Below are 25,433 nucleotides of genomic sequence, written 5' to 3'. Positions count from 1 at the left end.
ACATAAGGATATCTTATATATTCTTCTTTGTAAATACCATACTAATTTCAAGATGTAACATGTACAATTAACCATCTGTTTAAATTCATGTGCCTTCTGATGTTTTTGGCACTTTTTTCATTGATACACGATCTCCTCAAGATCTTGTTCCTCATTATTGAGCCTCATGTAACAATCACCTTTCTTATTTTTCCTCTTTCATTTTCAATATTTAACATCCTATGAACATATTTTACTTAGTTTATTAATTTTCATATCATTAGACCTGTAACATACCTTTCATACACTTTTAATTAATACTGTCACAACTGATTTATTCCATCATTCTTCAGTACTACCCATGGGATTATATCCCTTTCAATACTATTGATTTTCATACATCTATTCACCTGCTCACGCTATTATGTTGGATCCTTAATAATATATACCAATTAACTACTCGCTTTAACGCGAACGCAGTCCTAGTATTGTTCATAAACAACACGTCTTTTTTTCAAAACTATTAACAAGGCCGCCACCTTTCTGTATGGAATTCTTGCGTAAAATAGAAGAAGGACTCACTGTTACACTTTTCAGAACTACAAACATGTCTGCCAAGGGAGCGCCCGACACAGAACAATCAAGAGTAACGAGAGACTCTCCCCTTTCATCATGTATATGAAAGGGGAAACTTCTCGCGACGAAAATAAGCATAAAAATAGAAGTAGGACTCGCGCCTCATCACCTATACACCGTATTTAAACAGAGTCACATTTAACGTGGCTCTCCCGTTATCAGGGTTCTTTTGCGCTCACTTGTTCTTAAATATTTTTACCTTGCACGACGGGGTACACTTTTGCATGGTCTTCACTGACACTTCTTATCGTACTTGAAGAATCATCTTCTGATTTACTCTTACTTACTATTTACAGCCTTGAAAAAGCCCTAGGTGGATGCACCACATGGGGCGAAACACGTGTCGGCTGTTCACTTATGTTATCTCCAGTACAATTATGAACTTTGAATCAATGGATAGACTTGAACACAATACAAAAATCTGATGGATTATTGCCAACTGTGACTAACATTCTCAACAAAAGATTTCTTTTTTTTTTTTTAAAAAGGGTTTTCAACTCTTGTATTTCTAGAGATTTTTTAAAGAGCCTGCTGCTGTGCTGCCTCACCTCATTGATTTTTGGTTTGAATCTTTTTTTTATTGTTGTTGTTATTGTTTGTAGTTTGTTCAGTCACATTTAGTACACAATTCAGTATTGTTATTACGAAGAGAATGCATACGTAAGGAGTACCTTAACAGTAACACACGGATCACATCTTGTTACATGTTTACAAGAGGCTTACACTTTGCAGGTTACTGGTGTGTGAAGCAGAAGACTGAAAGGAAGGCTTGGAGTGGTGTTCTATATAGTATGTACGTAATTTTTTACGTTTTTTAGTACCAGGAGCAGTGTCCGTATCAAAATAGTTGCATATGCAAACTTGGTAATGGTGCGTTAGATTCAAACCATTGGAAAACAGACAATATCCATAGCTTGGAAACGTGGAACCATTAAGAAAAGCGAGACTAAGGAAGAGGGGAAAAGGGAGGATGGGTAGGGGAATACTAGCATAAGGGGAGCAGTAGAGAGGAGAAGAGGGTGTGGGAGGTGTAAAGGGAAAGGCTATTGATTATAATACCCTGAGTCGGCTACGTTGAAGTCTGGATGGATGTTGAGGATGCTCGTCAACCGGTACGACAGGAACTTTGCAAATGTGTCATTAATGTCATTGGTGGAATGGGCTGGGGTGTGTTTCCAGTGGGGTGTCCGGTAGGTTTGCTGCTATGCGTTAGGTACTCCAGGTACTGTGGAGGATTCCGACATGTCACCTGTTAGTGATGTGGGTGTATGAAGGTTGGCCAGGATCATGCCCTAGCTAACAGGACCAAGATTGTCTCCACGGTGAAGGGCAGTACCCTGTGCTTGCACTCAGACACCCATGGATTGTAGCCACCCTTTGTAATGTGGGGAGTTGGATGAGCGCCACTGGCGAGTGATAAGCCGATTAACCAATATAAAGCCCAAATCAAGGAATCAGCACTTAGTTTTGTTTTTTGTCTCTACGAAAGAGTCCTATGATACAGGTATCTCAGTTCTCCAATATAATGCAATTCACACAGTGAGACAACCAGCAGATTATGATAGGCCTGTAGAGGTGTAAGCATGGGAATGCCCATAACATGTGTATAAGATCCGCGTTCAACAAATGACAGCGCGGTCATTTGGCATCAGTATGTGCTCTGGACGTCTCCTGTCACAGGGAGTCGGCTGAATAACACATCTGGTGTCTCCCACTTCCAAAGATGTATAGGTACTGCAGGGTGAGGTGAACGGGAGGTTTGTGCATCAGGCCTTCCCAGGCCTCCTGCAATGCACTTTGAAGAGAACTGTAAAGTAGGAAGCCGCCAGGGGGCAGCCCATTTTTTTCTATCAGGGATTCATAATGATAGAGTGTACTATTGTCATAAAGTCCTGCATCATGCCAAAGTGATAATTCTGTGAATGTAGTGACGTGAGGACTTCGTGGCCTCCCGAAATGGGGGATACCCGGCGCAAAGAGAATCATTGTTCTGGTAAGATATAAATATCTGCTGTTGCATCTGTATGCCAAACGCAACAGCAAGGGTTGTGGTGTCGGGAGAGTGGCCCAAGAGGGGAATAAGAGCCATAGCCTCCTGACTTTGGACACATTCCAAACTTTTGCAGTGTTAGATAGATGCCCAATTCCGGCTGTTTGTGCGTAACACAACAGCTAGTGGCTCCATGGCTGAAGAGGAGAGGAGGCATCCCTGTCTTGTGGCTCTCTCTACCCCAATAGAGTCTGAAAGAAAGGGACCTGTTTTTACTCTGGCCGTTGGTAATGTGTATAGTAGCCTCATCAGCTGTATAAATTGTGGTCCCAGCCAATACCGCAGTAAGACACTGATTAGAAATTACCACTCCAGGGAGTCAAATGCCTTTTCTAATTCGAGAACCAGGTAATCACGCCTGTGGCCAATGGAGGGGCATATATTTCTTGACTCGGAAAAATGCCTTATATGGAGGGTCGTGGTGTGGGTGGGTACAAATCAATTTTGACTGGCATGCACAAAAGCAGGGATCAGAGGGGCCAAGTGTTTTGCTATGATTTTGGCTAATATTTTTTAATCCAGTGCCAACAGCCTGTACAAATGTATGCTTGATGGGTCCCTATGCAGCTTAGCCAGTGAGATTAGCGTGACATCTCGAAGTGTATCAGGAAGTTGTGCTACAGTGAGGGCTTCCTTATAAAGTTTATGTAGGTGGGGCGTGATGAGTGACATATATGCTTTGCAAAACTCGGCTGGCAGCCCATCTGGGCCAGGGGCTTTCCCATTAGCTAGGGCATGGATGGCATATTGGATTTCAGTTAGCATGATCGGTTTGTCACGTAATGCAGGCAAAGGGTGTTATTGGAGAAGAATGAGTCAATAGCAGATGGGGATGCTATGTTGGATTGATAGTGTTTTATAATGTAGGTAGAATGCCTTGTGTATCTTGTGTTGCATGTTAAGTAGTAAGCTAGTAGTGGAATGGAGCGATGCAATAGGATGCTGTGGTCTTTCTTGGCAAATTATCAAAGTCCGCTCTATCTGCTTGTGCATGTACTTTGGCTGAGTGTGCTGTATTGTTTAAACACCTCAGTCGTTCCAGAAGAACTGGATGATTTTTGTGTTTTCTGACTAAGAGCGGCAGGTTTTGGGGATTTTGCTCACCTCCATTTCAAAGTGTAGAAGCTAATGCTCAGTGTCGCACACCTCTGTCCAGTTTGTTGCGCATGTTCCAAGTGTGCACCAAAGCAGTGGCTATGGTAGGTCACCTTGAAGGAGTCCCATTCCACAGAACGTGCATTAGTCAGGCCTATATTTACATCAAAGTAGTTGTTGATTATTTGGCCCACAGAGGTACGGAATGCAAGGTCCTCAAGGACAGTGGGCTGTGGCCCCCAAGTGGGGACTGGAGGGAGGGGGCCTGCAGTCAAGTGCAGATACTGAGGGTTGTGATGGGAATGTGTTTGGCCTAGATAGTCTGTCTGCATGATAATGTGTATAAGCTAGGTAGTGCAGGTCAGCATATGGATGCGGACTCTGGGGCTGAGTAGAAAGAATACACCATGGCAGTGGCGTTATGGAGCCTCCATATATCTTAGGCACCAGTGATGGAGGTAACCAATTTGTCAGTGCGAGAGCGTTGGAGGGTGTGGCGGTACAGGACAGTGGCGGGAATGTGCGGTCCAGATGCATGTCTTAGACACTGTTGAAGTCACCCCCTAGTATCCAGGGGAGACCACCAAATCGAAAGAGTACCATCTTTAGTGTTTGTAAGAATGGGTTTTGATAGGTGTTAGAGGCATAAATGTTGCCAAAGAGTATTTGCCTGCCATCTAACCTCCCCTTAAGGAATGTGTAACAGCCCGTGTCATCTATGACCTCTTCCTCCACTGTAAGTGGGGTTCCAGAACGGATCCATATCAGTACCCCGCAGTCATAGGAAGAGTAGTTTGTGGAGTAAACCATGCCACCCCATTTCTTTTAGAGTTTGTCTGCTTCTGACACTGTCAGATGTGATTCTTGTAGTTGTTCAACGTGTGTGCTGTGTCATTTAAATTAGGAGTAGATTTGTTGGGCCGGGAAGAGCAAAAGGGGGTTTAGAGCATAGTGTCTCGGGTCTCCTAGCAAAGAGCTTCATGAGGGGGTGGAAATAAACATTATTATAAATAAGCAAGAACATGTCAATACCAAAAGAGTAGTACACTAGAACAGGTGCTTACCCAAACCGTATAAAGAACTTGTCACAGTGGGGGGAACTAGATGAAAGTCAACACCTGTAGTGTGGAGTGAACAGAGTTTGCATAGTTCACCGTGCAAGAATCACCCCATGCCATCCATTGTGTGTAGAGTTTGTCTGGCCTGGTCATTGTTTATGGAGGCCATGAGTATAATGGAGATTATTGGCAGTTCGGTATGCGGCTTTGGTTATGTGCCAAGGTGTGTCTTTTAAAAGATGCAGGTGGAGATCAGGTTAAATGATCGTATCCACAATCTGTGGGGTGATATCCAGGGGGGCCAACGAATCCTGTACAGAGGGCCAGGTAGCATTCAAGCTTTCTCAGTCTGATGAGCGGGAGTCCAGGGCTTTTAGACTGGAGCAGCGATGGATGTCCATCACGGTGGCCACCTGTTGTAATGCTTTGTGACGTTCTGCAGTTATTTGTTCCAAGTTAGGGACAGCAGAGGAACTGCAAAATGTCTGAGCCGGGTCTGGTGGCTTAGTGGACTAATGTGTCCACTGTAGGGGGCCTGTGTTTGATCTCATGGTCACAGGTTCAAATCCCGACGGGTCCACTCAGCCTTTCATCCAAGTTCTGAGGTCGATAAAATAAGTACCATTGAGTTGGGTAACAATAAACATCTGTTATTCAGCGCCAAGAGTCCTACGGGTGAACGTGCGCTTAACAAATGCACGTTATGTTATGTTATGTTATGAGGTCGTGTTCGATTGCATCATCGCTGGTTACGTGCTGGGGCAGGGTTCCCCTTTCCCTTTCTCTCCGGTTGAGGGGAACAGTTGGTTTGAAGGTCTGATTATACTAGCCAGTTCCACACTTCCTCTGTGGTGGCGAAGACGTGTGTGGCACCTTATGCAACCATGCGCAGCTCTGATGGGAAAAGAAGGGAGTATTTGAGGCCCAGTTCGCATAGACAGCACTTAACTACAAGAAAGTATAAGCAGAGACACTGGACAGTGGCAGTATAATCTGTGAAGAACATGTTGGGATCAACACCCTTTACTTCCGCCATCTGCCACGTCTTCGTCAGTACTGTGTCTGTCACAGTAGTGAAGAAGGTGAATCACCATTGGCAGTGGATTTGCATCAGCTGGGGGCCTACGTGTGGAAACTCGTGACCTCTCTCAGGAGAAATGAAGTGTGAAATGGCCATCGCTGGGAGAAGGTCCCATAGCCAGGTCTCCACATACTTTACTGGGTCTCTTCCCTCTGTGCCCTCTAGCAGACCTACTGCGCGCATATTATTTCTCCAAGATCTTTGCTCTGTGTCCTCAGATAATCATAGTATTTGTACACAGTCTGCCAGTGTTTGCAGTGAGGACTGCAAGCTTTGTGTCTTGGGTTGCAGTGCTGCAATGCTTTGCTCTGCCATTGCAGCTTTGTCTGCTAGTTTCCTATGGTCTGCAGGTAGAAAGGTAAGGTCCGATGTGACAGTGGCTATTTTAGTCTCCAGTGACGTCAATGGCTAGAAGTACAGCGTCTAGCTTATGCTCCAGTGAGGTAGGATGCTCTTCGTGATTTCCTGCAGTTGATGATGTTGCCATTTTCGCTGAGGGTGGTCTGGATTATGAGGTGGTACTGTGTCCCATGGAGCTCAGGCGTCCCATCTCTATGGTTCTGCGATCCGCAGTTGCAACAGATGATAGGGGCCAGGCAGCACAGCAGAGCCCGCTTATCAGTCGCTCAAGGGGTCAAGCACACTGCTGCATGAACAGTTCTAACCTTATCAACGTGTCTGTGTCCTTCACTACGGTTGCCCCGCTGGATTAGGCTGCACCCAGGGAGTGTCTGGTAGATAGCCACTCCGGGGCTTTAGCAGCTGGTATAGGTCCTAGGGGAAGACATTTGGATGCCCATGGTAGTTAAGGACACTCATCCAGCTTCCTCCAGTATGTGGGGGTGGGTGTTATACCATCTACTTCAAAGCCAGGTGGGAGTGTCCGTGCCTGCTCACCTTAGCTATATGGTCAGGCAGGCTCCCGCCGGTAGTGGGGACAGTGGCAACTTCACAGCTGTGTTGTCTCAGGAATGCAGAGCTCCTTCATTCATTGGGATGGATATCCGCAAGGTCAGAGAAGCAGGGGTAGCAGGCAAGGCGCCGTCAGCCCACCCTAGGACATTCTCTGGGCGACATCGGAGGGCGCACATGATGTAGACAGGTGGGTCCGGTTGGAGGGGTGTAGTGACTCTTCGTTAGGCAGCAGGTCTGCTGCACACTGTAGGGATTTTCACAGCTTCAAGAAGTGAGTGCCAGTAATGCAAATCCTCGCAGATCCCCCACTTGTTGGCTAATTTCGGGCTCTTTGTCACACCGAGGTAGAGGCGCATATGCTGCTATGCCCCATAAAGTAGCTCCGGCGACCTCCACTAATAGATCGGTCAGCAATGCGCCGCACTTCAAGCGAGCAAAGAGGCAGGGAAGGGGAAAACCTTTGCAGCCCCCGTGGCATTGGACAGGTCTCGTTCCTTGGGTGTACGCCACATTTGCCACATACCCATTCCAACAGGCGCTTCTCTGGGCCTTCAGTGATGAGAGGCCACGGCCCGGGTGGTATCTGGAACTCCCTCGGGCCAAGCCTCCTCTGTACGCCTGCTTCCGAGGGCCTTGGCCAGTTGACTGACTGCCGCCATGGTATCTGCTTCACTGATCTACCTCACCTCATTGATATGCAGCACAGCCGGTTTTTAAAAGGGATGAATCAGTGACACATGAGGGCATCAGCCACGGCCATGCATGCTCTGGGTCTCATCACAACGCATTGGAGAGGCAGAGTTTTCATCTAGTTTCAGAGGTCTGCACAAAGAGGCCCTGAATGTAGTATTTTTATTCCAAGTGGAAATGCACATTGAGGCTTATCCATTCCTATTTTGCCTTGGGGTACTGGTAGACTTGTATCATTATGACTACAGAACCACAAGTTCCAGAATGCAAAGCAAAGTGGGTTATGCTTTTTGTGTGTCATGTTAGACAATTTGAAATATTTGCTATCCTTCTTGGTCTAGTCTAATCTTTATGAAATGGAAAAAAGTACACAGAATTAAAAATGCTAGGTTTGTGTACATGTAGTCTCTTTTTAATAGGTTTGTTGTGGTACTGTAGTTCGTCTGTCTTGGTAGGTACTGCATTGTACACCTTCACCGTGCCTGGTGGGTGTCATTATTTTGTCCCACACAGCGCTTAGGGGGCCGTCGGCACTCCGTTTTGGATCCGAGCAATTATTTTTCTGAGTCAGACATTACCTAGAGCAAGATGAAAGAAAACACACAGAGAGATGAAAAAACTGTCACAAAGGGATAAAACTGGGACCTGCATTAGAGAGATAATGGGCAAGAAGGGTCTGGTGACAGATTAAAAAGGCATTAGGCAGTGGTGGCCTGAAAGGTAATGCATGAGAGCAGCTCCAGGATTAGTGGGAGCAGGCTAACCCAGTGCCCATTTTGAAGCTGGGGGCCTGTCCAGCAATCCCCCAGCTGTTTGACAGCTGGGGGATTGCTGGATCTACAGTGCGCATGTTGGGCTGGCCATAGCTAGACAGCTGGCCAACCAGTCATGCACACAGTAATGGACATCAGTGTTCCTGCAATTGCAGGATTCAGCCCCATCCCATTCCCTCATGCTCGCACTGTACACAGTCCAAGGGCAAAATAAAATGGCATTTAATATGCGCTCGCCGCAGGCAGAGCGATGCTCCTCCGCTATTAAAGAAGAACCATCCCTGGAATTAGGTAGATCTAAGCCATTACAGTGTTTGGTGTGCCTCAATTTAATAGCGACAAAGTCTGAGCAGACCTTTGGGCAACTGCACTCATTGTTTAGTAATTTGTTTTTTTGCATTATTAAATAGCAAACTTGACCTAAAGGTATTGGAGTGTTTTACATGAGCACCAGTTATATTACAGAAGGCCACATCCTTTAATTATTATTATTATTTTTTTAAAGACACTGGGCGATTAGGTGATTTGTCCAGTATCACAGGATTTTGAGCTGACTCCAGGACTAGAACAAGGATCCCGAGCTCCAAAGTAGACATCTTTGGCCGTTATGCCACATCCTCTTCCCAATTAAATTAAGCACTGATCCTACTTCTGTCTGTGGCCGTCCTAGTTTTCTGTTCAGAAAACATTGTCACCCTGTGCTGATGCTAGGGTTGCTACCTGACCGTTTTCTATCGGCTCCACGGGTATTTTAATATTCCAGCCGGTACTAAAATGAGCAAAATCCCATGAAGCCAGTACTTTTAGTCCTTATCTGTACATACGTCTAACAGTAATTATAAATAAGTATCACTTTTAAATGCGCTCTAGTGCTGTGTTAACGACTTCTGACTAATAATTAAAAGTCAACTAAGCCAGAAAAGGAATGTTACAAAAGGATCCACGCGATTTGGTTTAATGTCCTATTTAGTATCATGTCCAGGCCTTTGCAAACTCTTAAAACAACAAATGGCCGGAATATTTCTCTTGTTAAAGTGGCAGCCTTAGGCGATACCATCCTTGTTGTATAGTTTTCCCTTAGAAATCTCCTGCTTTTCACCACTGCAGCGGAATCCGATAGCGAAAAAAAAAAAAAAAAAAACTTAAACTGGGGCTAATGCACGGCGCATGTGGAGCACTGAATGTTATAGAAAAAGCCCATTTGAAACATTGCTAATGGAGCAGTGATTAAAAAAAAATCTCACTAACTAAATCAAACTCAACCACTAGATGGTAGTCTATGGACAACATTTGAATCTGTGGCATATGGATGCTGCATGACGTTTTTCCCGGTTTAATTGCGGTTTCAGTCGGAAGGTCGTAAAATCACTCACTAGGAAAAAAGACAATTCAAGGCTTTTTTTCTGAAACTAAAGTATCTGAAAAATAGACCTTAGACGCTCTTAAAAAAGACATGAAAGGTTTACATCGGTTTTCAACGTATACAAGGAAAAAAACAACCCACTGGGCTTTTGTGTGTGACACTTTTGCTTCAAAGCTTTCTGGTAATGAACAAAACTGCTGGGCTTAATTTGAGCCGGTGGTTTCCGGTACGGGGCACCGCACTTATTTTTGAAGGCATTTACTGCGAGCAAAAGACACACATGGGAAAGGCGGAAGAAGAGAAAAACGAAAAAGCGTCACAAAGGGAGAGAGCAGAAAGCTGCAAGAGTGATCTGAAGGGGCAGGGAGTGGCTGTAAGAGGGTTAAAGAGGTCTGAGATGGGTTTTGAATTACGCTGCTTCAGTATTCTGCCCTCGAACATTGAACTGGAGCAGCTTGGGCACCGGCATGTTTTTAGTTGCAAATTAAGCACTGCAAAACGCTAGGTAGGACGCCAGCTCTGAAATGTGACTGAATATGGCACACAAACCTTTTGATCTAATGGATAAATGTATCGTCTTGAAATGAACACAAAAGGTGGCATGGCTAGTAGTAATTAGTTCAGCAGAATGAGTGAACACCAGGCCTTAGCTGAGGAAGATTCCTTCACAGTTATACAACAATCAGGTGGTGCTGCAGACTGGCACTCGGGGTTTACACCTAAAGTTAAATTGTCAATCAGATCCTTGAATGTGTCCCGTTCTCGTTATAAATTCCAAAACAAATGATGAGAATAGATTCCATACACTGGAAACCAGGGGAGCAGATGTGGCCTAATGAGCAGAGCTGCCCACGTTAGAATCAGATTCGAATCTTAGTATCGGCTCAAATTGTAAAGTAATCTGATTGTCCTGTAAACCTCTATATTGCCCTTCGGCCAAGTTTTCACTTTATGAAAAAAAAACTGCAAAAAAATGAGCATTAATGGATTATTTATTCACCGCTTTTAATCTTCGAACTTCTACTAAAGCAAGGAGCACTGCCTCAGACAGGCTGAAGTGGCAGTGTTAAGGCCGTTCAACCAAGTCCTTGAATAACCCCAGACTTAGGGGTGTTCCCCCACCAAACGAGAACCCTTACAAGCAAATGGCTCCACGTGTTGTACATAGAAGCTTTGCATCATTCATTCAACCCCTTTTGTTCTCTGCGGACCACTTACCCTATAAAGGCACAAAGCCATTTTCCAAGGAGACCCATTCCACCATGTCTGGCACTTACAACAGCCCTCTTCTCAAGTGGCCTTCCTTGCGTTTTCAAAGCCACAAGAAGTCCTTGGAGGCTTCGGCTGACTTAACATCCATATAACCGCACCCCTCTCTCTTCTTTTCAAAACCTGGAGAGAATTGTCTCCAAATGACGCCAGCTCCTGTGGCAGGCTGTGAACCCCTCTCCCCAAGATTCTCCACAGAAGCGCCTCCTGGCACCCTCCCTACCTTTGATACAATGGACCACAGCAACCTCTTATCCACAATGTGTGGTTTGCAGAGCAGGGAAAGCTTTTTACCCCCTCTATTGTGATGTCTAAGAGCGCACCAGCACCGACCACCGTGTGAGAATCCCTCAAGTCACCATTATTGCCACGCCAACTTTCTCCTTACTGTGTACCGCCCCTCCTAGTGTCATCATTAACTTAGGATTCTAATTTCACCTCTGATAAGACCCACAACTAATGCTCCTTCCCCAAACACTCATCCAGGCGCGCTATAACACCGGCTTCGACTCCATCCAGTAGCTTTCAACTGCCTGTGTTCAACTCATGTAAATTAAGATTACTTTCTCTCTACACAGTACCAAAGTTCATTTCCTCACCATCTCATTTTCTGCAGACACCTCATTTTGTAGAACGTGATAAACCATGTTTAAGTACAGCACAAGTTAACCTGTTATTTAAAAAAAAAAAAAAAACTGGCTTCAGAATCTGGAATGTTGCAATCTCACATTTCATTAATTAAATGGATGAAGATAAATATAATTTTTTTACATCCTAAGTTTGAAAGTTGAATATTTTATTAAGGTGTGTTTTTTTTTTAGCACTCATGGCTCTTGACGAAAGAAGTGTGTTGCTTTATACCTCGGTTGATTCCATCGTAGCCTAGACGTCTATAAGTGTTTTTAACAATTGAGGGCCACTTCTTTTGCAGAATTCTTCACGTTATTTTGAACAAGTATTGGATAAATATGCCTCTGTATAAAGCAGTGTGCAACAAAAAAGTTGACAAATGTGCTTACTTTTATTCATTATCAGAAAGAAGTTATGCTAGTACTGGGTACTTAATGCAGCCAATCAAGAGATGCTGCCAAATTTGTATTCGTTTTTTTTCACTACAATAGCTTCTTTTCTACGCATTTCTTTTTCTCTCCATTCGTATCAATTTCACTGATGCTAATTTTCACCATTTGTGCTTTCAACTCTCCCACAAAAAGATTTCAACAAAAAATATGTTAGAAAAACGTTTAAAATTGGAGCCACGTTACCGAATCCTTGCAATAATGCAAAAATCGGGCAAACGTATTTTGCACTACTTATGCGTTGTAATACACAATGCTGGTTTGTTCCAATTTATACTACAGAAATTTAGCACCAGGTTAAAAAAAATAGAGGAAATGGATTGAGGGACCATAGATAACTTTATACACGAAAGGTAAATAAAGCACACCCAGAAGAAATATACAAAAATATGAACAATGGCTTGTCTTCAAACAGTGTCATCCCATTTTTCATGTTTGAAAATTAGATTGGGGAAAAATTTATTTTCACCATTTAATTTTATGTAAGGACAGCAAGAATAATATGAAACACGTTTCCTTCATGGTTTCCCTAGTGCAACACTTTAATGGCATTCGCTCTAAACTAATTAGCTCTTAAGTAGCAAAATGATGTAAAGTTATTTGTCCATTTCCTTGCACAGTTTAAAGTTTACATAACATTGTTTCTGGTCCCTTTTGTAGTTGTTAAAATAAAAGTAAAATACAACTCACAATGGTTTGAAATCCTTCACCGAATTCCGCAAGGAATTTGGACTTCTTCCAAACCAGTTTTCCAGTTTACATCTTAGACATGCTATCATTCCTTACCTGGTGTATGTGGAGGCACTTTCAGATTTTAGCTCACTACAAGCAAAACTGACCACTTAAGAGCTTGCGAGAGGGACAAGGGCATGCATTAAGGGATCATGGATTATCTGCACTTCTGAAACACTTTAAGCCCTCCAGCTAGCATGGGAACCCGCTCTAGGTCCTCTAGATGGCACTGAGTGACAAAATGTTCTCATGGAACCTAGAGACATTGCTATCTGAGCGAGGTCTCGACTTATACATGTTTTTACATCAAGTTTACTTTATCAGACAGACTCTGACACATAAAAGGAAACTCTTCTGCCATGTTTTTAAGGTGCCTAACAGAAGAGGGAGATTACTAACATACGATATGGGGTTGCAATGTCATCACATCCTACTGGGGGATAACTACTCACATCCTAGCCAGAGTCTGTGGCATGAGTATTACACTGATCCCCCAGACAGTTCTATTGAACATCCTAGAGGAGCTGGAGTTCAGTAGGTATGAAAGAACATTCTTGGGAGTGGGGTTGATTCTAGTCAAACAAGATATTTCTCACGGCTGGACACAGCTGGAAGCTACAAGCCTAACCAAAGGGAAGACTGAAACTGACTATTGTAGAGTAATGGAATTACTAATGTATATATTCAGGGGATGTCCCCAAAAGCACTTTCAAGTGTTGGGGTGAATAAAACCAGCATGGACGCTTTGCAGGTGAAGTGGCGAATAAATAGCCTATCGCTGATGTTTGCACTGGAGCAAAGGGCCCTTAGGTGTGGGCCCTGAACCCACTGCAGTAGGAGGAATGAATATCGAAATACCGCTATCTGTTTTATTGTACTGGTTAATTATTAGAAATGCATATCAAATAAATTATATATATATTATATATATATTATATAAAAATGAAAAAAGAGAATGTTTCGAACCCCAAAAAACTCACAATTTTATGTTGTATCTTTTAGGTCAAAGTTTCTGGAGACTTTCCCCCGACTTGATCCACCACCGCCTGTAACTAGGAAACGTATCCCTAGAGCTTTGAAGACCACCCAAGACATGATGATCTCATCCAGCCCAGTCGTGAGCAGCCCAGAGTCCACAGAGGTCTCACCCATTGCTTCGCCAGAAAAACACGCTAAGCCTCAAGAGCAGCTTGCCAAAGAGGAGGCCTTCTCGCCAGTTGCTGGAACCTGCCCCGAGAAGGTACAGAAGGAGACCCCGGAGAGCTTTCCATCCACGAACCACTATGAGCCGATGGAGAATGGAGACAACCTTTGGCACAGTGACCTCTCTGTGCCCGATCTTATCAACAAAAATAATGTAGCCAAGCTAAATAAAACAATGGAAAAGGCGATCTCATCCACTCCATGTTCTGGCAAGCAGATCTTCAAAATAAGCAATAGTCAAGACAGCATGTTGGACGAAGACTGCCGCGATTCGGAGGAGGAGCTTGCTAGTGCATTAAGGAACTCCGCCTTGGATAGCGAGGGGCCCCACCCAGATCTGCTCTCTTTCGAATAAAGATGCGGTCCAGGGTGTTTCTGTCCTAAAATACGGCTTTTTGCTTCTACTGTTCCTCCATTCTGTCGTATTTGGCTGTTCATTTGTAGGTGTCTTCAGATTATGCCCTCACCAACAACTTATTGTTCACTATCGAGGTAGTTGTCAACACCCGCAGCCATTTCCAAAGCTGTTTGGAAGTCTCCTTGTGAATGCCATATTTGTTAGTGTTAAACCTGTTATTCTTTCTTTGTCTTCTCCCCAGATTCGCCCTCACATTGATGCATTCTTATTTGTTCCATGCTTCAAGTCACTGCCCCAATGTTTTCCTTTGATTAGGACTCCATTGTTCAGTGCTGACATCTCCGAGAAAAAAGTGAACTATGCAATCAAAGTAGTCAGTTTCCTGACAGCAAAGCTTTACCAAATCTGTAGAATGGGCCGAGAAAGCACTCAAAAGTGAATGGAAATGATTATGGTGAACAAATGGCTAGTAAAAGTATGCCAAACGTTTTCTGAAATGTTGAAAGCCATGGGAGAAGCCCCAGTGTGAAGCATCGCAAAGGCCTGGGCTGTGACAGAAATGTTTTCCAGGGAAATGGCATTGGACAAACCTCAGGCAATGTTAATTATTATAGAAGTTACTTAAAATGATGCAAAAAAAAAAAATGACACTGACAAATGCGATATGTTTATGCTAAGAAATGGTGGTTTTGGGTGAGCGTATCATCATGTCAAGTGATAACCAGGGAGCTGGTGTTTTTATTTAATCAGTGATAGCTTCTAGGTGTATGTATTGATCACCAGTAGAATGTAGGTGTTTACACCCTCTCATGAATCCCCATTTAGTGTCTTGCAGCAGTCTGTCGCTGAGGATCGCGGACACACTCTGGTGGCCTGTGCTCATCACCTGTCAGGAGCATACCATACTTCCTTTCAGCCTCAGTACTATAAAACATTGACCAACTTGAGTCTTCACAGAAGAGAGATTTGGAGCCCAGCTAATCTCTTCTTGTGAATACCGTCTGTGTGCCAAAGGCTGAGTAAACCGTATCAGACATTTCCACAACTATGTTCACCCTAGTGGTTGTCAAGTGGATGTCATAGTGGGCCCCGGAATTCAGATGACCACTGGTGTATGATAGTTAATCCTCAGATTGCAAATGGACTTTCGAGTTTCAAAGAGCTTTGTGGTAGTTTGGGCGCACACGTCATGGCTGGTAATGTATTTGGTATCCACATTGTATGCCCTTGAATTGGATCTTGAATTTTATCAGAGGCTACAAACAACTCTGGAAAGGACCTTTGTGCGTTTTGCCCTTAAGCTGTGCATTTATCTGTGGTCCTCATGCATTTGTTGAAAGTTTTAGGGAATCACGAGAGCAGTATCGCCTCCTCCATGCATTGATGGAGCTATTTTCAAAACAAGCATTAGTCAAGATGGCACAGCTCACGGAGATGAGGATGATTCAGATGAAAATGTATGGAGACTTTCGAATAGCTTCATTTAAGATAAAATGGGCATGTGCCTAGATTTGCTCTCCATTGCATAAGAAAACATTCATTTGACAGAACAGAGCACAGTGTCTCGACCCAGAGCCATTTGGTGATGATCCGAGGCCCACTTCCAATGCCACATTAACCTACTATTGCCCCTTCAGTCATTTTCTTTAAAAGACCCAATCTCCTGAGGGATGTAAACGTGTAATATCCAACATGTCACACTATTGCTCAAATGATAGAGTATTTTTAAACATGGACTATAGTGTTGTGCTCCAATGGTAGCCCTTGTGTGGAAATAGGTTTGAGGAACGTATGCACGCCAGTTTCTTAATCACCGTAAAAACTATAGAGGACAAAAGGATTGCTAGAATTGACCTATAAATTAGCACGCATCTGGACTGAATTGAGTACTACTTCTTGAAGATGGAGGGAGTGCAGCAATATGCAAAATATTGGATGACTAGAGTCTTAAGGGCTCCTTTTCGTAATGGCGAAGGATGGAATTAGATTTTGACATTGTGTATGGGTTAGGGGCAGTAGAAAACATATCCCAAAAGAAGCCAACATAGGGCTCTTGAGAGAGTTTGTAGATTATCTGCATATCACGGTTCATAAAAGGAGGATTACGGTCCATGATCCACGCCATTGTTTTAAAATGGAGTAAGGAGGTCCGATGGGCATTTGTGTGTGCATCATTGTACTTCTGTATGAAAGATTGGTTATTAAGAGTCTCTTCAAACCTCACGATAGGCCTAGGTCTTCAGTACTCATGTTTGCTCTAATTTAACAGTGATAAAACATTGGCCTTATATTGCTGTGCATGACTTGGTTTATAAAGCACTAATAACACACTTTATTATATAATACATTATTATTATTATTATTATTATACTATTACTCAACTCTATGCTACTCATTGTGTAAGCCACTTGACTTTGAGAGTCAATTCACATTGAATTTGATTCTCTCCACCGCAAGTTACATATGATCCTCTCTTGCAAGTACTTTGACAAACCCAGCACTCTCACTAGTCCACTGAGAAATTATGTTGGTGTGCACCAAAAATTGGTATTCTGATGGAATTACTCTCTGTAGAATAGATGATCTAGGGAATAGAGCGGCACAGTACTCTTAAGAATGGGATAAATGATTCACCACCTTTTTAGATCTGCCCAAACGCACTACATGGAACTGTTCCAGTTTTATCCGTCACGCACATAACAGATTAACATCTACCTATATGTAGGTGGCGCAGAATTCCAAATAAGTAAAACGGTCTATACAGACTAATAAAGCATGTCCTCTTCCTCAGATTATCACCATCCTTATCAGCTGTGTGTGTGCGGTCAATCTTCCGCAGTGCAAGCAAAGGCCATTAAAGTATGTCTGCACATGGGAGAGGTTAAATTCAAGACACACACAATTGAAATTCCTGCCAGTGAACGGAAGGGCTGAGAATGGCAGTCTGTCTGAGATTCAAGAGAGAGAGGACTGTTCATGATGGAAATAACTTTCCTGGTTTGATGTTTGTCTCAACAGCAGCAGATACTAATTTGATGTACAATGGGTGTTCCCAAATGAAAAGGACTTAGGCCCATAATTATACTTTTTTTAGCGCCGCATTTGCGTCGTTTTTTGACGCAAAATCGGCGCAAACTTACAAAATACAATTGTATTTTGTAGATTTGCGCCGTTTTTGCATCAAAAAATGACGCAAATGCGGCGCTAAAAAAAGTATAAATATGGGCCTAAGTGTTGTCATTCCGAGAAGGAGATTGCCTGTGAATATTTTATTTGGTTTAGATGATTCGGGGACAGTTGCTGTAATGAGAATTTGGCATGTACTTTGAAGTCATGTAAAGTTTCAAGGGATGGCTGTCTTGAACACTGGTAACAGAAGACTGGTGGCAGTGTGCTTGTTGGTGAAAGAATGTCAGTGTATCACTCTTGTAAGTAGACATTTCTTTGATGACGTCAGCTTACATAGCCTGCCTTTTTGCCAACCTCTGGGCACAGGCACTGGTATTGTTCATCAGGTTAATGGCATGTTTAGTCTTGAGGGTTTTGAGGTTACTCCATGTAAGGAACTTCATACAGTGGAAAATACTGGCACACCATTATTGAGAAGATCATGGCCGGAGTGTAAATTGACGTCCTGTTGCAATGTTTTAAAAGTTGCATCCCACACACTGTAAAGTAACCATTCCAGGGTCTTTGCCTCTTCTCTCAGACAGCTGTGGCAGACTGTTGTAGTTTAGGAGAACCCGTGAGTCAATTCTCAAGCACCTCTGCAAACCTGAAGGAGGTTCTGACTGGACAGGTTGTTGGGCCAGATTACAGGACATCTGTGAGCCGGCAGGAGAGGTCGTTGGCTTTAGTGTCTATTGTGGGGATCTGCATATGTCATGCCCGTGAAAGCTTCGAAATCAGGAAGGCTAACTCTATCTTTGTTTTGGGCAGAGATAATGGGGACCACTGAGTTGGGATACTCTCATTGTGAATGGGGTGTTGGCATTGGCTCTAACCAGAAGGAAGGCATCGACTACTTGTGCTTACCTTCCTTTGAAGCTCTTCTAATTCCTAAAAGTGCTGGGCAGGTACAGACTTGTGGGGTGTCATGAGTAAGGGGTGAACTGGGGATACTGGCATTTATAACCTTACTAGACACATGCTTCTAGGCATTGACAACTGCTAATTAGCATTCCCTCCTGCTGTGCCGTCTCACCCTTGGCCTTGCCGTAATGGTGGTGCTAGCAGTTAACTATCGTTAACCTGGTGTAGAGGTCAGGAACCTTTATTTATGAGTCAGTTCCGTTTGTGGTGTTTGCTATGCAAATGTTAATTATTATTATTACTAAGACACTGCCTTCAGAGGTGGATGTATCTCTGACATGGAAAGGATGCAGGAAGTGAGTACTGTAGTTCTCAAGTAGGTCAAGAAACGTTGTATTTTCAGGAGGTTTTAAAGCACCTCTCAACTACCCACAGGATCGAGAGAAGGGTTTCACTGCAGATTGGACTGGGCACTAGAGCAGCGTGAACTGTGCTACCATACTTGGTGTTAATCAAGGCTTTATAGAATTAGAATTAGAGGTGGCTGTTCGGCTTCTGGCTTCCAACAGGAAATGAGGTCACAAGATTATCCAACTGGTAAAGTGTAACAATTGAGAGGAGGAGCTTGCTGGAAGTTATTGTATGTTGACTTTCAGATTTTGGATGTTTTATTTCTCCGCCATCCTTACAACAACAGTACAGTGAACCAAGTCCTGTTTTGACTGTGATTATACCAAGGGACACCGAAACAGACAGTGGGCAACATTGCTAGAATTCTACTAATATTCTATTTTTCATTTGCATAATTCACCTGCAGTCCAGCTCCTTCCAGTTGAAAGAATATTTCACCACCACTACCAATTAGTGCTTTCACATGAGCTAACACACTACACTTGTTTTAAATGTTTTGGGAGATAATTATTTTTAATATTTTTAAATGGAACATATTAGCTTTTAAACTTCATTGTATTACTTGACCCAATGCATCTGCAAAGAACTACAGCAGCAACATCCAGAGGACCGTGTTACCAGTGGAAGTTGGTAACAAATTACACTGGAGGTGCGCAAAACGTATATACAAAAAACTACACATAATACACTAATATAACTATAAACTAATATAAATATATATTTTTATAAATTACCTTACTCGATGTTCTGCAGCACGTCCTCCAAGCGCGAAGCCCATAGCCAACTCCTTTGTCCAATCACAACGCTGTTTTCATGCTGTTAAGCAGCATGAAAAAAGTGTTTTGATTGGCTGGAGCGGACCATCTCCAGGCTCCAAATGGCACTGTAGGCCTGTGCCTGCTCTCCAACCCTGCTGTCTTGGACAGGTTTGAATTGCGCATGTCGGTTTGGCCATAGCAAGGTAGCCAGCCAACCAACATGCGCATTTCAAACTGAATTGGCTACTGCTCACTGCTGCCAATCATTGGCAGCAGTGACACACCTGGCCAAATCCTTGCACTCTGTTTGCTGGCAGAAAGCATCAAAACTAAAATGGTAATAAAATGATTTTATTGCCGTTTTATTTTTAATGCTTTCTGCAAAGCAGTGTGTGGGTTGGGTGGGGGCAGGAGGGGTGATGCACTTCCACTTCCGTGGAGGAATCACCGCTGCATGTTACTGTGATTTTACCAAGAATAAATCATGTACAAATAAGCTACTTCTTGGAAAAAAACATTAATTTCTCATCTAGTAAAGAAATATATTAGATTTTTACATTGTTGCATGTGTGTGTACTTGTTACATCAGCCGCCCTTGAAGACTGGCTATCTAATTACACATCAATACATGACCAGCATCATTCAAAAGTCAAGTGAAAATGGGTAGAACCAATTGTTATGAATGACTCAACAAAATGGAAAGAAATATTGTTCTTAAAATGCGATAATAACAGTCTTAGAAGCTTCTTTTAAGGTCGAAACTTCAGAGCAACATATAGTCCTCTTTCCTCAATTTGTCCATTTCTTGATAGAGGGGAGAGGTAAACGACAATTTTAATCTAACATTTCATTCTACTGTAATAGGCTATATAATTTGTTTTTAGTATGAATGACATCGCTATAATCTTTAAACATTAGGAAATGCAGGGACTTAACATTAGAAGATGAAATAGCAATAAGCTTTTGAGCTGCAAGAGAACGTCTTCAAATTATAGCCACAGCGGCATGCAATATCCACCACCAAGGTGGCATGCAATATCCACCACCAAGGTGGCATGCTGCGAGCCTCAATCTGCTGGGATATGTCACTGCTGAAACTGTTTAAATTTTCATAGTTGAAAATCCTTTGTGAAATCAGTATATGTGGCATTGGCACATAGTTCATTAGCAGATTTACTTTGCAACTTTGTTTCTAAATGAAAGTCTTAATGTTGACAAATACACACATTACCGCTCATTCCGAACAATTACATGTAAGAGCAGCAGATTAATATCTGAATTCTCAACTGGGTAACCAATTCCTCCTAAATTTCCAATGAGTACCATTTGTGGACTTAGTTTTTTTTTAACTGGAACTACCGATATATTGAGTCTAGGTCTGAAGAAAAAATATAAATCTGTAGTAGATACTTTCTTTATCAGCACAGATACTGTATATTACAAAATACAGTATTTTAAAATTATTATGTCTGTTAATTTCAAGTCGACTGGCACTGTGAAGTCAGTCAGTTGACTCTTCCGCACATTTCTCTCAGCAGCAACCACAAAACAAAATTGAGATTTCTACACATTTATAACCTGAAAGACTTTAGTTTACTTGTTCTCAGTGTCAGATTAGCATTGATTTAACAGTAAGAAATCATGGTTTGTAAATAAGCCCCTAGAAAATCCTTAGTGTGTGCTGAAGTCAAAGCATTGGCATGCGTTTATAATTGCATATCTTTCACGAGTTATGGGTAGATGAAGTTATGGTCGATAGTTTGGAAATCTAAAACTATTCCCTTTAATAAGAAGCTAATGATCCTGATTTTCGTATGGTTTGCGATCTCATGGGGACTCTTAAAACAGCCACTAGTAAATGCTTAAAAATCCAGTCCCTTGTAATAGAATTCTACTCACCCCTGTGACCCGTTTTGTACTCTTATGTTCCATTTGCATTTTAATGAAAAGAAGTGCCAAGCTAAAAAAAAATCAAGATTCTTATCATTGTCGTAATCATGAGAAAAACTTTATATTATATTGAAGTTAAAGTCAGAGATTTAAAAATGTTTTTTTTACTTGGGAAATATCTGCTAGTAAGGAGAATAGAGCTGTATGATTTTTTGTGTTAGTGGGTTAAGGTGCTGCTAATGCACCAATGAAAGCTATGCCAAGAAGAGAACGGATGATACTTGACAATGAAAATTGTCACATCACGTTTGTTCTGTGTGCCATATTCATATTACATGATCAATGTTAATACTGTAAATAGGTTGAACTATTTTTATGTGGGCAAATGTCCGCCCTTGGTGATGTATAGACATACAACATGTGTAATCTGTTTGTAATCACTGCACTGCTTTTATGATTTTTTATGAACTTTGACTATTCTCTCTATTCTTGTAATAATAAATATGACCCCAAAGTAGGGGGTGCTGCCTGACCCTAATTTTTCTATTGTGTTCTCCATGCTAACAGAGCGCAGTTGACACACTTAGGTTCTCGCCACTGAGGGTTTTGTCAGTGGTTTAGTTTGCCTACCCACACATCTCCATTGGAGAGGCGTGTGATCCCTCCCATCTGTTGGTGTCTGCCACCTAGTATGCAAACTGCTGCCTCACTGACCATTGATTCCATCTACTCCACCGCTACCATCAGTTGTCTCAGCCCTGCAAAGAGGTCATTTTCCCAAGTTGCTTTCTATGCCTTCCACCCCCCCAGAAGCTGTTTAAGTGTTGCCTCGCTGTACTTTGCTCTACACAGACCAGGACACTGCTCACAAGTGGTGCTTGTGAGACTGTTGGCCTTGATATCTCCCCCATATACTTTCAAAGGGCTTCGGAAGTGGCAGCATAAAAAACCATCGGTGCACAATCCCAGGATATTTTTTATCCTCAGGAGGATCGCGTGGCATTTAAGGATCAGCATTTTTTTAAGCAGTTTCGGACTGCTAAATATTGTATTACTTTACATAAAAGCTGCATTACAAAAATACGTATATTGACAACCCATGGGTAACAATCGTGTATTATACTGCAGGCATTCAGAATCGGGGATATGTTTTGCAGACATACTTTTTACTGTTGAGGTCCTGAAGGAATGAAGATGGCTTTTGCTCTTTACTACTGTATGTCTGCACCATCCACTAATATTGCCATCTGGTTGATTTAAAATCTGTATGACCGGTATTTTAATTTCGCAGCTGGTACAAAAATTATGGAAAGAACCAGAAGCAAGTATTCTCCAGTATTGGATTTTTCATAGATTCACATGCTTGAATCATCCCCGTCGTCGAGGTGGGAGCCTCACGGTAAACTTAAATATATAAAAAGCAGTAAGTCAGTAAAAGTAAAACCAGTAGGCCCTAGTAGGCCTCATAGGGTATTTTACAGTCTATCCACTTTGTTTTGTGAAAAGACCCAAACTTGAGTATCAACCAATCAGGATTCAGCCCCTCCCAAACACTCCCAACAGAGGCTGAATTCCCTCAGATTTTCTACCGCACGTCGTGTGAAGGGAGTCTCCCTGAGCTCTGCTCAGTTTTTTTCCTATTTTCTGACTGAAGATTGTTTTTTCTCTCAGGAAACTAGTTACAACTTTACTATGTCTGAAAAGGCAAAGAAGGGTCTCTTCAGAGACTGTGACAACTGTGGGAAGAAGAGACTACATATTGATGACCCCCACAAGAAGTGTATTTACTGCCTTCATCCAGACCATAAGGTGAGAGACTGCAAAATCTGTCGCACCTTTAGTCAAAAAACCCTCAAAGACCGAGAGGGTAGACTTCTCTTATGGCTGCAAAAACAGAAAGCCTTAGAGCATCCTTCATCAGACAGCGAAGAGTCACCACAAACTTCTCGCCCTCAGAAAAGAACAGGTGAGAGAGATAGAGGTGCGGATGAACCACCAAGAAAAATGCACAAAAAGACAAAACAAGTCTTAACTGAAGAGGCAGTTAAACATGGACCAAAAAAGGTTCATTCAGAACCTACTACGCCGTTACACCGGAAAAGCACCTCAAAGAAACCATCCCTGTCTCTGTCACCACAAAAAGAGCCATAAAAACTCTTGTCGGTGAAAAAACAACCGTCGACGACCGCCCCGTCGACGACAGTGTCGACGGTAACAGCGACCACGGTATCGTCGACGTTCACAACACCATCATCACCGATGATTATGACGTCGTCGCCGTTGTCATCGACGACGATTATTACTGCAAAAATCTTCAAAAGAGCTTCGCCGGCAACCACAGCGTCGACAGCGGAGGCCTCCTGGGTTCACAAATCATCCAGGGCACTAAAAAACCCATCTACGCAAGATACGTCGGCGAAGCGACCGTCGTCGGTAAAATACCCGTCGACGAAGGGACCGTCGACTAAGGACCCATTGACAAAGACGCAGTCATGGACGGAAGTGTCGACGAGAGACCCGTCGACGAGAGACCCGTCGACGACAGTACCGTCGACGAGGGAACCGTCGACGAGGGAACCGTCGACGATGGAACCGTCGACGAGGGAACCGTCGACGATGGAACCGACGATCACCACAGCATTAACAGTTTACAAACCTTGGGACATTTCACCAGATCATTCCTCATACCATCATGAGGACTCCACCAGATTCTTACCCCTTTCCCTTGTTAATATAGGGGACAAGCCATCTGACATTTTGCCGATACATACATCACCAAGTAAAGTGCTGCCATACCCACCGCAACATCTTTTGGACGATGATGATGATGAGGATCAAGGAATGTTTGGGGCAGCTAGTAGCCCGTCCCAACTAAATGTCAAATGTCAAGAGTTTGATGAAGAAGAGGATCAACATTACCAGCATAGTTATGCTTCAACATCTTATCCACAGGCAAACCAACCATCGCCACTGGCTATGCCTAGCACATTAGTGACAGATTTACAACATATGTTGAAGGACTACTATAAAAGGTTCCCACCATCAACTCAGTCCACGCCACCTAGACCTCAGAGTTACCAGCAAGCTCAAACTACTAATGTTTCCGAAAAGCCACAGGCTAGTAGACCTGTAACTAGCCAAGCTCCGGAAGCTTACCTCTCGTCGGACGACGAAAGGGAAGAGGGCAAGCTAGCAGATTCAGCGGCTAGTGAATGGGACGATTATCTCGTTCCCACACCATCTCCACCTCCAGCAGCTCCAGTGGATTCTCCTCCAAAAGACATAGCAGGTTTCCATAATATCATAGAGAGAGCGGCGAAACGTTTTGGCCTGGCAATTGTTTCCCATGAAACTGAGTGTTTTTTGTATGACTTTAAAGAGCCATCAAAGAGATCTGTAAGAGCCATACCGATTGTGGATTTCTTATGGCAGGAGGGTTTGAAGGCAATGAAAAACCCGGCAACAGTGCCTTCACAAATGCCAAGGCTAGAGAAAAAATACAAGGCCCCAGATGATTCTCCGGCCTGTTTAGTCTCACAGCCGAAACCTGACTCGGTTATATCACAGGCGGCTCAACGACGATCCAAAAACCCCTCTACGCCTATTGCGTCTCCCCCAGACAAAGAGGGAAGGAGACTAGACAATATCGGTAAGAAATTCTCCTCGGTTGCTGCAGTAACGGTCAAGGCGGCCAATTCCCTCGCCATCCTGGGAAGGTACGATCGCCAGATGTGGGCAGACATGTCCGCTTTTGTAGATTCACTGCCAGAAGATCTCAAGGTGGAAGCCAAAAAGGTCTTGCAGGAGGGAGAAAGGGTCTCCGCAGAGATAATAGACACTGCAATAGATATTTCCCTCACTGGCTTTCGACAATTAGCTGGAGCAGCAGTCCTGCGCAGACAAGGGTGGCTTAAAGCTACTTCATTCAGACCAGAAGTCCAGACTCGTGTTCTCGACATGCCCTTCGATGGAGAGAGTTTGTTTGGCAAACATGTCGACGACATGCTGCAGGCTATCAAGACGGATACCGATACAGCAAAATCCCTAGGTACCCTGCAGTA

General features: G+C 43.1%; 1 protein-coding gene across 2 annotated transcripts in view; it reads left to right on the top strand.

The window, feature by feature from the left end:
• Positions 1–14,914, top strand: part of NOS1AP (nitric oxide synthase 1 adaptor protein) — a 768,603-nt gene extending 753,689 nt beyond the window's left edge. Inside the window, exon 12 of one of the 2 annotated variants that reach the window (XM_069232106.1) lies at positions 13,723–14,914. In XM_069232106.1, coding sequence (XP_069088207.1) covers positions 13,723–14,278 — 556 coding nt within the window. In that variant the 3' untranslated portion in view covers positions 14,279–14,914. The remainder of the gene's footprint in view (positions 1–13,722) is intronic. The other variant, XM_069232105.1, reaches the window with a different exon arrangement.
• Positions 14,915–25,433: the final 10,519 nt, after the last annotated feature.

Source organism: Pleurodeles waltl, chromosome 4_2, assembly GCF_031143425.1.
Source record: "Pleurodeles waltl isolate 20211129_DDA chromosome 4_2, aPleWal1.hap1.20221129, whole genome shotgun sequence".
In the NCBI taxonomy this organism is placed as follows: Eukaryota; Metazoa; Chordata; class Amphibia; order Caudata; family Salamandridae; genus Pleurodeles; species Pleurodeles waltl.
The sequence above is the reverse complement of the archived record's forward strand: the minus strand, read 5'-3'. Positions and strand labels throughout refer to the sequence as shown.